This window comes from Fistularia commersonii, chromosome 13 (genome assembly GCF_037954325.1).
Source record: "Fistularia commersonii isolate RoL2024-O1a breed Wild chromosome 13, RoL_Fcom_v1.0, whole genome shotgun sequence".
Classification (NCBI taxonomy): Eukaryota; Metazoa; Chordata; class Actinopteri; order Syngnathiformes; family Fistulariidae; genus Fistularia; species Fistularia commersonii.
In genome coordinates, this window is record NC_141296.1 from 7,485,538 (window position 1) to 7,501,003 (window position 15,466).

The 15,466-nt window shown below is 37.7% G+C and overlaps 1 protein-coding gene and 1 pseudogene across 1 annotated transcript; both read right to left on the reverse strand.

Moving 5' to 3' along the window:
- The window catches only part of LOC147227795 (uncharacterized), a 412,630-nt pseudogene that overhangs the window by 280,573 nt on the left and 116,591 nt on the right, over positions 1–15,466 (reverse strand).
- slc9a6a (solute carrier family 9 member A6a) lies at positions 1,626–15,148 on the reverse strand. Its single transcript, XM_086158572.1, has 16 exons — positions 14,756–15,148; positions 13,517–13,710; positions 12,793–12,870; positions 12,501–12,577; positions 12,203–12,315; positions 11,714–11,819; positions 8,470–8,611; positions 8,006–8,111; positions 7,646–7,734; positions 7,223–7,336; positions 6,832–6,943; positions 6,048–6,201; positions 5,807–5,837; positions 5,630–5,715; positions 4,996–5,101; positions 1,626–4,850 (listed from the first exon to the last, which is right to left on the reverse strand). The coding sequence occupies exons 1-16, from the start codon at positions 15,054–15,056 to the stop codon at positions 4,584–4,586; spliced, it is 2,076 nt and encodes a 691-aa protein (XP_086014698.1). The 5' UTR covers positions 15,057–15,148; the 3' UTR covers positions 1,626–4,583.

Genomic DNA, 15,466 nt, shown 5'->3' on the forward strand with positions numbered 1-15,466 from the left:
AGAATAAAGAAACAAACAAAAATCAGTGTCAAGCATTTTTAGAGGGAGGAATATGATGACTTCAGAATCAGAAATTGGATGTTGAATAGGTGAAATATTCAAATGATATTATAATATTCAAATCATCAGATAAAACTGGTCCACATTTCAACCATCTTCACCTTCTGCTCATGCTTATTTGCCAGAGCCAAGGCAAACTTTTTTACAAGATGTCTTATACATTTTGCTTCATGAACCTGAAGAAAATGGCCCCATAATACTCCAGAGACATCACTGTTAAGTGAAAGCCGAGGGGAAAATGTTTATCTTTTAGATTATTAATTCCTCACATTTCTGACCCCACCTGGTACCACCCCATTGCCTGAAATTAGGTAAAATAATACAGTCCTTGAGGAGTAACCTGTGCCGAATCCTTGTTTCATCTAATCCAACCTGAGCAGGTACCGTTACTATGACAACTGCTAAATGTAGCTACATATGCGGAGTAGTTGATGCGGGGCTCATCTGATCATTGACATTTTTGTTTCCCGTCTGATACACGGTTTGAACAAAATATTTCATTTGTCACTTTATGTAAATATCGACGTTACATTACATTACAATCAATTAGCAGACACTTTTATCCAAAGCGACTTACAAAAATTGCAATTCAATAACCGAAGATCCAAAGTACAAGTAGTCGTTATTCAGAAGTCACCTTTCTACCAAATAGCCATTTCAAAGCCAATATATACATACATTAATTTCTTGTTTTTTTGGGGGGGGGGTTTTTGGAGTCTTGTCTCTCACATCAGTGATGTCGCCTCAGTTACTTCCATGAAGACATGGTAGATCTTGTTATAGATAACGCTGTGTTCAAAAAACAATTTATTATCAAACACCTTGTATCTGGGATACTTTAATTACTTTTTTCATGATTCATTGCATTTTGAATCTCCTAATGGAGACAGAGTTTTGTGGTATATTTCGATTTTTATATATCTTCATGTCTTTTACATGTCTTTAAAATGTGGTTCGATTCCGACAGGAGGCCTTTCTGTATAGAGTCTCTATGTCTTACATGTGTCTGCATGGGTTTCCTCCAGGTTCTCCGCCTTCCTCCCACTGTCCAAAAAGCATGTAGTGGATTCATTGGATACACGTGAATGAGAGAGTAATTTGGTTTGTTTGTCCCTATATATGGCGATGCTATCATCCACTGGTGACTGGTCCAGTGTGAATGCAACTTCTTAGCCAATCACAGCTGGTATAGCCTCCAGCACCCCTGTAAACCTAAGAATACGGTAAGCAGTATGAATAATAAATCAAGTAATACACTATATCTTACATACAAGACGAGATATTTTTGTCCATTGTAAATATACAACAAGCATTGAGTTTTGTTGGTAATTTTTCATTGGTTCATCTGAACATGCAGTGTTCCATTCAGGATTGGTTGCACTTCTATTAACTCAAGGATCTTTACCTCTTAAATATTCTTTGTGCAGATGGAAAATTAAAAAAAGGGGAAAAATCGGAAGCTATAGGTAATTCTGTATTATTTCCCATAGTCTTTCCGCTTTTATAACATTAATTTGAGCAGATCGTTGGAGGAAATGCATTTAATGAGGAGGCCATTACAATGATGGTTTAATCAAAAGCACAGGCTTCTGTTTATTGATGTTTGCACGCACATGAACAGGTGGTATTATATTTACACACATGAACCTGCAACACTGAGATCTTGCTCTTACTAACACACGTGCACACATACATACGCAGACACACAGAAAAAACACACACTTCAACAGGTTATGTGTTGTGCAGGTATGAATGCACACACATATACGCACGCGCACACCCTTACGAAAACAAAACTTGCTGTATAAAGTGAAGTGTCTGAAAACACAGAGCACACCAGGCTTCTTTGGTCAGCTACTTCAGACAAGAACTTGATCCAAGCCTATCACAAGTCACCAGTCAGGGAAAGGAGGGAAACATACAGTGGCAGAGCAGGAGGCAAATATCAAAACCTATGTGAGCTTTTACAGATTTTCAAAATTTTCAGTGTCAGTTAAAGAATAGTGGTACATAAATATCATTGTTTTTTTTAAGAGTCCACCTTAGCGCAGGGTGATTAAGACTGATTCATGCTCCATGGAATTCATGGCAACAGCATACAAACAAGTTATTGTTGCAAATATACATATAAAGTACCTGGATGGCAAAATGATAAAATGGATCAATTACAGTATGAAAGTGAATTTAACAAACTCAACTGGCTCTGGAATGTAGAATTGATTTGTTTGACATCAGTGATACAAATGAACCTAAGACTACCATTCATAAAAATTGACATGAATTTTGCTCTTTTTTTCCACAACCTTCCAACACAAAGTAAATAATATAAAAGCAGCGGTTAAATAAAATAATTATTGTAATATCTTCAATGTATGGAGTGCAAATAAATCAGCTTTTTTCAATTTTTATAAATTTTACCATTCCCTTCAGTAAAGCAAAAGCTCAAGGAGGGTATAATTTGATATCAAGACGCATGTCTGGTAAAGAACATGAATACTTCTTTCGAGGAATTCCTGCACAGCAGAAGATAACAGTGGAAGGCGAGGGGACAGCTAAAACCTGGCTCTTCCTTCCACCCTTATATCGTCCCCAGCAAACATTTTAAGACATGCATGCACACAGACGCACAGGCACGGACGCATACGCCCACACAGGCACAAGACAAACTTTCCACGTAGTAACCTTCTCCTCCCTGATCTTCTCTCTCATGTTTTGAGAATTAGCATCATATCAACTACATGTAACCATTTAATACAGCTCTGCTTTTCAACCCACCAGGACACAACCAGCCAAAATGTTGTCTTCAACTAAGTCACCATGTTCTAAGTGCTTCCTGGCTTCTATCTACAACAACACTGGGTTGCTATGGAAATTTCCCATCAACACTTCCTGTTAAACTTACATTAACAGCTGCTGCTCAGAAGCCCAAAGGAGCTCACTAAGTCTTCCAAAATAGCCTTCACAGTGTAAAGCACATGAACGAAGGCTTTTAGTTTAATGTAACGCATTCATCCTTCAGTACCCTTTTCATAATATAATGACTCTTGCCAATTTCAAGATGTATCAAACCATCAACTTTTAAAAATTGCTATAGTACAGAAAACTTCCAGCATACAAACAACTTCTGTTCAGGCTAATCTATAACAGTACCAATTATCAATTAAATATGTTTTGATATCAAGAAAAGCTTCATTTTCCAAAAGTAACCTGGCCTTCTAATAACAGATCTATGGCCTCCTTTATATACACACACACACACATACATATATATATATATATGTATGTGTGTGTGTGTGTTGATCATGTAAAGTCAGGGCAGAGCCAGATACTTCTGTGGTTGTCATAATACATTTTGTGCTTACAAACGGCATCAGAGCTGTAGTTTCCAATGAATGCATTTGTTTTGATTTCTTTTATCGAATGGCGACATGTAACCCTAAAACTCATCATCTGTGTGACAACTGAAACTGAAAATGTTTGCACAAAGCTTAAGGAGCATGATGAATGCTATTTCACACTTTACAATTGTTGAAAAGGAAAAATAAATCACTTTAAGGTCAGCGGCAATCACCTTTCACAATTTTAAATGCAGGACATAAATGGCACTAAGTTTCCACAATTTCCAAACAGCCCTTCAATATGCTGTAAGTGACATCACTGTCTAAAAGGTGTAAATTCTCTCTCTATGTCACAGTCAAAGGTCTATGGAGGAGAACCACATCTTTCACAGCCAGGAGCGACTAACTCCATCAGTGGTATCACATACTATTTAAAAAAGGAATAGCACAAACAGACAGGCCAAAACCCCTCTCAGTATATTGCTACATTATGGACTGAGGTGTCTGTTTAGTTTTTTTGTCTGTTTTCTTTGTTTTGTACAAAGGAAAATTACAACATTGAGAACCCCATACCCCCACTTTTTTTAACTGCCCCAGAGCGGATCTGGTGGGGCTTAAACTACAATTACCAGGCACTTGATTGAAACCAAATACACAGTTAATGTTCGCTGGGTCGTCAGCACACCACTGTGATTTACAAGACAACAGCATTCAACATTAGACCCGAAACACAAAAGCCCTCAACCTTCATATAAATAAAACAAATATCCTCCACATACATTTCAAATATGTCCTGTATACACTAATACATGCTGCTAGATCGCTATGCAATGCAACAGTAAATTCAAGCCAAAATTGAAATACTTGATTTGAACCGAATAAGGAAAAAAAACAGAACAAAAAACCTGAAAAATAAATAAGACTATCATAACCAATGCAATTACGCCAGAAAGGTGTGGAAATGAGCAGAATGATTATGAGGTAGAGACAATGATTTTGCCACTTTGCAGGAGTGGAAAAGAGTCTAGCTGTGTAAAACAAAAGCTGAAGGAGTCAAGCAAAGTGCAACAACAGAAGAAAATGCAATGAACAGGTGATAAGGAGAAGTCAGGTACTCGTGTTTTGCTCAATGGCGCGGTCAGTTTAAGAGGGACGGCTGTCTGGGTCAGCACTGACATATTTCCTTCAAATCCTTGCACCGGGGTCTGTGAAAGGGGGCTCTGAGTCGTCCATGGGCAGTACCAGACGTGTGCCTCGCATCACCAGCTCGTGATCCCCAGACGTAAGCTCTCTGTCCAAGTCCTCAGAGATGGCGGCACCTGTAAACGCTAAACTGCCATGGGTATGGGCCCCACTGGCGTCTGTGTTGACTGTAATATCGCCGTAGTTCAGATTGATATCCCCATCGGTCAGGATGAGGTCGGAGTCGTCATCTTTTATCTGGCACTCGTTCTGGTGGGGGCAGAGAAAAGAAGGATCTTTTCACAACTAAAATGATGTAATTCTACACGGTGCAAATAGCTGACCTAATATATCAATTATGTTACATCCGAAACAGATGGGAGCCTAACAAACACAATACGAGCCACCGTCTGACCTCAATGGCCTGTGGGCTGGTGAGGAAACGAGCAAGGGGGCCACAGCAGGGAGGCAGCGTGGCGGTGAGAGGGGGGCCGCTGTGAGTCAGGATAGGCTTCAGGTAGCTGAAGAAGAGCTCGAGTCAAGGCAAATAAAACTTGGAACACAGAAAAAGGACTCATTTGACCCCATAAAGAGGAAATAGTCCGGAGTCGAAGGTTAAGTTTAAAATCACGGTGAGCTGAAGTTTTGGCAAATTAAAACAAGAGAAATTAAATTAATTTTCATTTTAAATGAATAATGCCTTTTATATTATTCCTTATGTTCACGCCATACAGTCAGTTAAGGGGGGTAAATATGCCATTCAAGTTCATCTTCGGCACCCCCTCTGCTGTGTGACACTGTGAACTACAACAATCCCAATGAGCAAATGTGCATGTTATTGATGCAGTAGAAAATTTCAAGACAATTACCATGACTTTATTGCATTTATTTTAGTTTTTAAACCTACCTGGTTGCTGGTATGACTGGATGGCAGGGGATAATTATAGATGGATTACGATGCTTTAACTGACAAATTATAATTAAAAATCCGCAACTGCCATGTGTTTCTACCTTTACTTGATAAAAATAGGTTTATCAACAAAGGATACTTGTGGTCAAAGTTGTACCAAATCCTGAAAAGCCAGGCACTTTCTTGTTTGGTACTTCTTCTCTCCGAACCTTCCATGATACTCATCTGTGCAAACAAGGTTGATACAAATTATTTTTTTTACTGTGTTTGGTAATGACACATATAATATGATGTCTTTACAAAGGGCCACACTCACAGAATTATCTTGGTCAGTGTCAACACCAACTCTGATGAAAAAAGAGGCACATGTCAGTTATATTCCTCATCTGTCAAACAAGAATGCTGTTTCCCCAGTTTTGAGTCTGAGCTCCTGAGAAAGCTCAAATTCATGGTATGCTTCCTTTATATTAAAAACATTCATCACAATTTATAGTACAGTTATTGAAATGAAACAACTTGCAAATGTTAGTTGCAAAGTTTGCTTGAGCTAATTGTACCGTATACGTTGGAAGGATAGCATCTGGGTGGTGCCACCGCCACAAAACCAAACAGTGAAGAAGACCACAAGCAGCGTGGTGGAGAACATCATCTGCCGGGCATATGTGGCTGTGTCCCTGATTGACAAGGCAAAGGTCATTGCCCCCCGCAACCCTGAAAAGCAAAGGTGGAAGAAATGTAACCCCCCCCAAATAACCATGTTTACTTCTATAAAGGACAAATCGGGTGATGTCAGCCACCTAAAACTAGATTTAATTTATTTTGAAATGAGGGCCACAGATAAAAGAAAACAAGAAAGAAAAAAGGTTTAATCTGTTATTTTTCTATGGCTTATATTTTAAAATTTTATTAGTAAATGTGTAACACATTTATCATCAATATGACACACTTTTTTTAAACACACAAGTGTTTCAAAAAAAGTGTGATGTGAAAGTAATCATTCATGTCAACAGGAATATCACACCACCTGCAGTGTCTGAATGAGCATCTAGAATACAAAGATTGTTGAAACAAGTGTAGGAATGTGCCTCATGCAGGCGACATGCATTAGTCGCATTTTTGATAGGATGATTTTCTTTTATTTTTTTGATGCATTAACAGAGTAGTGTAACAAAACATCACTGTTTTGCTTGCGTCAGTTTTCTCTGTTGGGATTGCAAAAAAAAAAAAAAAGAAAATATTTCGGCTCAGAATGGCATATACAATAGTTTCCTTTCAAGTTGTATTCTTGCCTTTTCTTCTTTAAATGTGTCTATAAAAAAATATTTAAAAAGGACAGCAAACCTGAAAACATCATCATGTGTTGGAAGTTAGATCGGATCTTGTTGTGTCGTCCCAGATTGAGGAGGAACGAGAGAGGGTAGATGTTAGCAGCTCTTCCCAGGAACACCGCCAGCTGAATGAGTGAGGTTAAGGAGAGGGCGGAGAAAACAGAGGGCTACTGAAGCCTTACCAGTCTGTAATCAATTAAAATTTGCTTCTTGTGTATTAACTATAAGACTGTAGGACCACTACAAGTTTCATTACATGCCTGCTTCCCTGAAATGTCAAGAAATGTAAGGAAAGCCATTCAACATTCATTTACATACATTTACGTCTAAATGGAAAACATCCCCTTTTATGACCATGCAATGGCATGTCATATATATAAATTTTTTTCATAAGTAAAAGATACAAATGCCCCAACGATGAACATGGGATTGAAGACGTGGTTCTGGAAGGTGAACAGGGTCAGACCCATGTAGGAGAAAATGAAGTTCTCTGCCAGGAAATTCAGCAGTTCAAATAGCTGCAAAAAGTGGAGAAAAAACTTCAGAATAAGAATTTCAGGGACATAACATGAAATAAAATTATGGGATTTGCTAATAAGTTTGCAGACACTAAACAAAGTTATATATTCTAATATTAGAATTAGTGATTTTGTTACAGGAACCAAACATCCAGGAACAACAAGCTGCATACTGCGTCATGCCAAAATAAGCAATATCACTGCATAATCTAAAGAGAGTTTACACTCTAGTTGTTTCAGGTTACACACTACCTAAGACTACTTTAATTGACAGTCAGCAGTTGTATGATGTTGCTGTCCAGGTCTAACCTGTTTGGTCCGGTCCTGGGATTCAGGAGACAGGTTATTATAGGTGTAATGGGCCTGAGTGATCCCACAGAAGAGCACGGCAACCACGCCTGCGCAGACACAACAGGCAAAAGGTGAAACAGGTAAAAGGAGAGGCTGAAATACATTAGAATACTCACATCAAGTTTTGTTAAAAATAAACTTTAAACCTTCCTCGGAACTTTCATTCGGATTATTACCAAGAGTATTTCAACAGTATGTATGTTCAATGAAATTTGATTAACCAGTTTCATGGAAACTCAAATTTGATATTCTGTTTTGATATTGATATTCTTTTCTGATTTTCTTATTATCTGCTTGGTGCAGTTGTTCCGGTCTTACCAGTGAAGCCACAAGCTTCAGCCAGCAGGAATGTGCTCCACGACATGAGAAAGAACAGAGCGGTCTCTAGCAGCTGGAAATCTCTCAGCTTGGTGAATTTTGTCACTTACAAACAGTAGTTAAGGAATTTAAGAAGTTCATGAAAAAGTGCAAAACTATAGTTAAAATTCAGGTAAAATGTTGACAAATTATTTTTCTCCAAGAAAGACAAATCTTCTTGTTTACAATGGGGCCATTCTGTGTCCCAAAAATGATATGGCGACATTAAGAAGTGACAGCTATGTGTGACACGGGCATTTATCTTAAATACTTAATGAAATATAAGATTATCTTACAAATAAATGTTATTATGCTTTGTGGTAAAAACATAAACCTTCCCCTGGATTCTACATCACTGTACTGTTCTACTTTTTAATTACAAATAACCCTCATAATTGTACTTCAGTGAGCAATATGAAAGATATTAGAGCTGTGAATACGCCGGTGGCCACTCCAAGAGCAAAGGAGCCACTGAAGACCCCGATGAAAATCCCAAAAGACTTCAGCATTGCCATGACTTCGAAAATGTGGCTGTTATTTCCCTCTGGCTGGTACGCCACGATAGACCTGACAGAGAACCAAATAAAACCATCAATTTATGTATTGTTGATTTGGACAGAGAAAACAAATCACACATAAATCATGTGTGCACACAGCAAGTCATGTCATCCAATCAAACAGATGACCAAAAACAGAGCCAGTACAGATATTCACAGACAATTTCCACGTCTTATTAAGATATCGGAAAATTTGGAAACTGTAGGCATTTCTAGGATTTAAACTAACAGTGATTTTATTATACAACAATGTGGATGTACTTGAATTATCTGTAAGGATGCAGTAATGAAAAGAAATCCAAATATACATGAGAACTCGTTCAAATGGCCAGAGGGTTGAAATTAAACAATACTGAACTTTATGTGGGAAAATAAACTTTTAATAACAAAATGTCCTCATAAGCAGGTAATTGAATATCAAATATTAAATATATATTTTTGTTTCTTACAGAGCTACAAGGTGTAGGATTTTTGAGAAAAAAAAATTACTTTAAGTGACACAATGTTAAAATACTTAAGTTTGGTGTTTTGCAGGAATGACCCCAAGGAACTGTAAAACATGCGGGGCTTTGTATTAACGGTCCTTCTAATCAAATAATGTATTGAATGTATTATGGCTGTGGACAGCATCCATTTTATTGACTGCTGTTATTCACTTTTGGGTTCAATGTCAAAGTTGAGTTTCTAATGAAAACATATTGAATGAATGATAGTTATTTTTTCTTTTCCTTGTTAGTTTCTTCCTTACACTTCCCCTTTCTTTCAAGAAGGTTAAAAATGTGGTTCAAAGTTATCATTGCAACAGCAACATAATTTCTGCTTCTCGACACTGCTGCGAGAAGCAGTCGGATTAAAAATTAAGCAATCAACATGTGACTGAAAGCTAGACTTACAGCTTTATTGCGAGGGGTTTAAACATTTTTGTATTCATAGTCAAGAGTAAAGATGTGATAATATGCAGGCCCTTTTCAGAGGCTCAAAGGTAAGTGACAAAAAGAAATGCGTTAAAGGATTTAGATGAAGGAAAATCCTTTTGACATAACAACTGCCTGAAGTCTGGAATCCATAGGCATTGCTTAAGGCCATGCCTCCTGCCTGATATGTTGCCAGGCCTATAATGCTGCTCCCTTCAGTTGTAATCTTGTTTGTGCTCTTACTTCACCATAGTCATCAGCAACAACAAACAAAAATATAGCTGTATAGCGGTTTTCAGGTTTGCGACATCTTTCTGACACTGAGCAGGATACGGCCGTGATAGAATTCATAGGCCTGCTTGCGTCAGTGGGGGGATGCTTACACTATTTCCATCATGTTCTACAGATTCCATTGGATCTTTATGTTAATGAACTGTTTAGTTTCTTTCTTTCTTCATGCTTTTCTCTGCCAGTCATTCTGATGCAAGATATTCTCACTTTTGTCTTTCCAAAGATTTTTGTCGTAGAACATGAGATGATATCTATCTGATATCTATCAGAAATGCATGTTTTGAGCTCCCGGGTTTTACAAAGAATTCACATGTTGATATAAATCCCGAGTCTTACAAGTGCAGAACTTCACTGACTTAATTTGACATTGTGAGGGAGGTTTTCTTTATCAGAGAAAGAATTCTCTGATAATTTCCTTTATCTATCTTATCTAGTTTATCAGGTCTTTGTGTTGCTTATCTTAACAGTGCATTCCTTCTGTTAAAGAATATGTCAAATTGTTGATTGTGTAGATTGGTTTCCACTATTTTGTGGTAGTTCATTTTGTCTCAGTCTTTTAATGTCCTTCATCATTGCAGGGACATGTTCAAATGACGTCCTGAGAATTAACAGCAAAAATTGTGCCTGCTCAATTTGTCATGGAAACAGGCCATAACTGGCTATGACACTGCTTCTCTGTTGAATGTCCAAATACTTTTGATACTATGAAAAGAACAGTCTGAGTATTTGTCTAAAAACCATTCATGCATTTTTTTTCAATATATAGAATTAAATCTATAATTCAAACAAATTCTAATGTCTCCAGTATGAAATCCACTGATGACTAACAGTGACAAAATTATAAAAAAAAAAGGATCTGCATCATGGATAACTGTAATAACTGTAAATACTATATTCAACTAAAGACTTGATATAAACTCAAAACTGCTGCTCCAGCAACAGCATATATAGTATTCGTCAATGTTTTGGGGGGATATTAAGTTAAAATGCTCACGTTACATTGCATCATGCTATTACAGCTGCTTTTGATTGTAACTGTGAACTATTACAATCAAGTGCAACAAGAAAAACACTATGTGTCTACCTCTTATCAAACATGGGTCAAAACCATTTGAAAATAATCATCACAATCCACGTAATAAGAGGATTTTTTATTTTGTCGGAACAATATAATTTTCTACTGGCTAGTTACCAGTCAGAGATAAATGACTGATGTACTGTTATGAGGAAATTTTGCAATGAATAATGAATTTGCCAAAATGTATTTGTAAATAATACTCTCAAATGCCACTTGAAACAAATATAACTCCTAAAACAGATTTCCCCACTTCTCCTTTCAAAGTCCCCAGACTCACAGAACAAATCACCAGATCCAAGTACTTATACTTGTCTTCTTCAAGTAACTCTCATATCCTGCCCTCAGCTTGACTTTTGTAAATGCAACATCTCCAAAGACAATCAGATCATGAACTAACTGGATGGATATAGAAATTAATTCATCTTCGATTCAATAAGCCAGAGTCTGTAAACAAATGCTGGTAATTTGTCATGTTTGTCCCAAGGTACCGCAAAGACACACACGGCCATGCTCTACTTAGTGCACCCGTTCAATGGGCTGCTTAGACTCTCTCCGCGGGGATCAGAACATCCACTGTCCCTGCTGTATAAATTAACAATTCTGTGGAAGTAAAAACAGTATCCCATGCAGAGCAAGAGAAAATGTGAGTGTTAACTTGATGAGCGCTTTGTGTTTAATATGGCATCAATCAGATGTTTCTATCAGGTTAGTTTTTTGCCACTGGTTCAGCAGTAGCAAAAGGCATGACTTGCATTTTCAAAACCTAACGACTCAGGCAGGGGCAGGTTCATGGTCTATCTGTGAGGTCAGTTCTTGAATGCAGACTTACGAGGACAGTACCACGGCCACAGCATCATTGAGCACGCTCTCTCCAAACAATAAAGCATACAGATCCACATCCACCTGGAGCTCATTGAAGATTGCCAAAACTGTCACTGTAGAACAAAAAAAAATGAAAATGAATCAAATGACATATTCATGGCGAAGACTTAGCCAACAGATTGAGATATTTCAATGCTTAAAAAGAACAATCTGAAAATAACTGATCTAACCTTGAAAGCAACATTTGAGTGAATATTAGTATAAGTTTAAAATAGACAGTTCCTTATTTTCACATCTCCAAATCTTTTATTCTTTATTGTCTAGATACTTTTTTTACAGCAATTTCATGATGATTTTTTAAAGGTTACGTGTGACCAATTAACCCATGGCATTTCAATTCAATTATTAAAACATATTAATGACTGATGAAGTATGCCTTGTAACTCATATTCCTTTTGTTTTAAGTTGTTATAAACTTAAAAGACGGCAGACACACCTGGGTCTGTGGCAGAGACAATGGCACCAAAAAACAGGCAATCGGTGAAGAAGAAGTCTCCAGCCAGCTGTCCAACCTGCTTCATCAGCGTCACACAGCCGTACATCAGCAGCCTGATGGAGGAGCAGCAGACGTAATTTTATTTGAATTTAAAGGCACCAGGGAGACAGTAACAGCATCAGAAATTGATATGTCTTTTCACATGGTGCTCCTTGAATATGGTGTGATTAAAATATAGATCATATGCAATCTGAGCCCATGATCCTTGTCTTAGTGTTAAGACATTAATTATCCTTACCCAATAACAAAACAAGAAATCACTGTTCCCAAGAAGGCATAAGCAAGGATGGATCCCATGTTACGGAAAAAGTGTCTCTGAAAGAAGGACACATAAAGTGAGTCATAAATCATCAATTTACTGAGCATTGTTTAAGTATTAGCCTTCATCAATTATTTTACGCCGATCTTTTGATGAATGTCAAAGATTAGGTAATTTCATTATTTTGATAACGAAACTCACCCATCAAAATCAAAACTTAAAAAGTTTGAAATAAAAAGGGAAAAATACATTAAATAACATTTTACTTTACCCTTTTCAGACTGTAGCCTGCATGAAAGATGATAGGTGGTAAGAGAATATTGAAGAACACTTCGGGGTCAAAGGTCACCTAAATCACACATAAATACAGATTAGTGGTTTAACTCACATGGGAGAGAGTCAACAAGAAACACTGCCAAACAAAAAGTTGATATTTTCATTGATCAAAAATAGCATATTTGGGACAGCAAGAAGGTGGATGACAAATCAGTTGACAGTCACAGCTTCTATTTGCAAGTACACACATTGAGCCCAAATATGTGTGTGATTATTTATTGCTTGTTTCCTGTGTTTTGTTAAGGAGCTTCAGTGCCGAAGTAGTATGGCATACAAAAGCAAGGGCTACTTGGTAGAGCAAAAAAATGAAAGTGATATGAGATATACTCGACGTACTCTAACTGATAAACCACCAGAAACACCCCTGGACAAAAAAGAAATCAATCTGGTGTCTATGAATGATATCTTTCTGTAAGCCACATACATTTCCACTCATGTTTCCAATTCTAAGCTTTTCTTAAAACTTCCAAACTTCTTACCTGGGCTTTTTAGTCATTAAAACCTGTTTCTGAATGTGTATAAGTAGAAAAATATGATGTTTCATAGATAAAGCACCAGCATATGCTATTTGGATACAATAATACCAAGACTGTAATAAAATATGACTCTTTATACTGTGTAGTTTCTGTCATATAACTAAAAAAAGAAGTGTCTTGTACCTTACGCAGCATCTCATTATCTTGCACGTCGTTCACCTCGTTGGCACTGATCTCCCCCTTCAGGGTGTACTCATAGAACTTGTTACTGACGTTGACCAGCAGCGTAGCAGGACTGACGCTGCAGCTCAATGTGACGTTGCTGATATCTCGGGGCACATGGATGCCATAGCGCAAGACCACACCAACAAGTAAACCTGGGTGAGAAGAGTTAGTGAGTGGGGGAAAACATGGCACAGAGGGGAGAGTCAATTCATGTGTTGCAATAAGAATACAGTCTCAGGCCAAAAGTTACATTTAGTTAGCCAGGACTTTTGGGTGATCCACAGCTGCTGATGGTCAACAAATATTCAAGTGATTTTGACATTAAAGAAAATTGAATTTATGGAAGGGAGCTGATAATTTCATATCATTAAAAGCCCAGTCTGCTAAACATCCTTTCCAGACTCATCCATCCTCCATGATGCGATGTGTCATGGCCAATTAGCAAAATGTCAGAACTTTAAAAGTCCTATGAGGGCACATAAGCCAATTATACCTATCCTCACAAGGAAGAGTGATATTATACCTGACACAACCAAATAGGAAAGGGAGTAATGGAGGTTTCATGCCCAGTCATGCAATATATCAAAAAGGCATCTTTCTTCACAGATGGTGCAATTTTTGTTTTATTGTTAAATTTAAAAACAACAAAAGGCCAAACTTATAAAACACCATGCACTTAAGTGATTACTGAATCTGAAGCATCCCATTGTAATTTAGCCAACATTAATGTGTCATTAATGTGTGCAACTAAGAAGACACAATGCAAAGAAAAGTCAAAGTTATAGATTGTTTTTGTCAGATCATAACAAATACCATATCTACCAAAACTTACTGAATGACAGATATGGACTGACTGACTATGGAGTATTTATCCCACATTACTTGGTAATGGGACTGCTTACATCTATTCCACTACATAAACAAAGCATTTTTAAGAAAATCTGTGAACAAACACTTTCATTCCTCTAACAGAAAAAAAGCATCCTTTTGTATCTGTTAAATTAAGCATGACACTAAAAAAATGTACCGGATATATACTATTTACGTTGAGAATAATGCCCAACAGTTTATTTGAGATTTATGGCTGAAAATAAGACGCATGTTGAAACTGCTGTGTTGCAGCGATTGAATTATGCAAATGTAGTCAACTCTTCAAAATGATGGTAGTGTCTCAGCGATCGAACCGGAGCGTCTTACCATAAATCATCGCCAACCCGGTTTCGTGCAGAAACCTGAACCTGCGGTGTTTGAATAACCAAATGGTCAGGATGGTGAGGGTGAGGAGCAGGATGAAGATAAGTAAGTCAGCGCTGTCTTGCCGGTGACTCTCCTCGGCTTTCTTTTCTGTAGCAATGTTCTCCATGGCACTGTCCTCCACCACCTCCGGAGGTGATGATGCTCGGCAAACACATACGCCAACTGACAGGCTCACCAGCATGAGCGACCAGAGGGTTCTGGTTGCCTTGCGGGCTCTGGTGACAATCGGTTTAAAGCCCATGCCAGCTTTTTGGCGACCAAGTCCTGCCACGTCGTTGGAGATAAAACCAAACTTTGTTCAATTATCACGCACTGGCAGGAAGAGTGGTTGCAGAGACGACAGCAAACAGAGGAATCGATTTCGGCCCGGAAGTGATGCTTTTCCAAAAAAACGTATTTCGGCTTAAAGGCACCACGAGAAATGTTGTTGGTATTCACGATTTTAAAATGTTCACATCATATGCGTTTATTTCGTTTTTTTTGTGTACGCTATAACGATAAATTGTTCATGCATCCCTATTGGCTTTTCGTGTTATATTCCTCGACAAAGAGACAAGGAGTTTTCTTTTACTTTGAAGATCTACAATTGTCATTATTCTGAACAGGAAGTGACCTTGCTAGTAAGCTCTGTGTGATTCAAATTCCCAAATT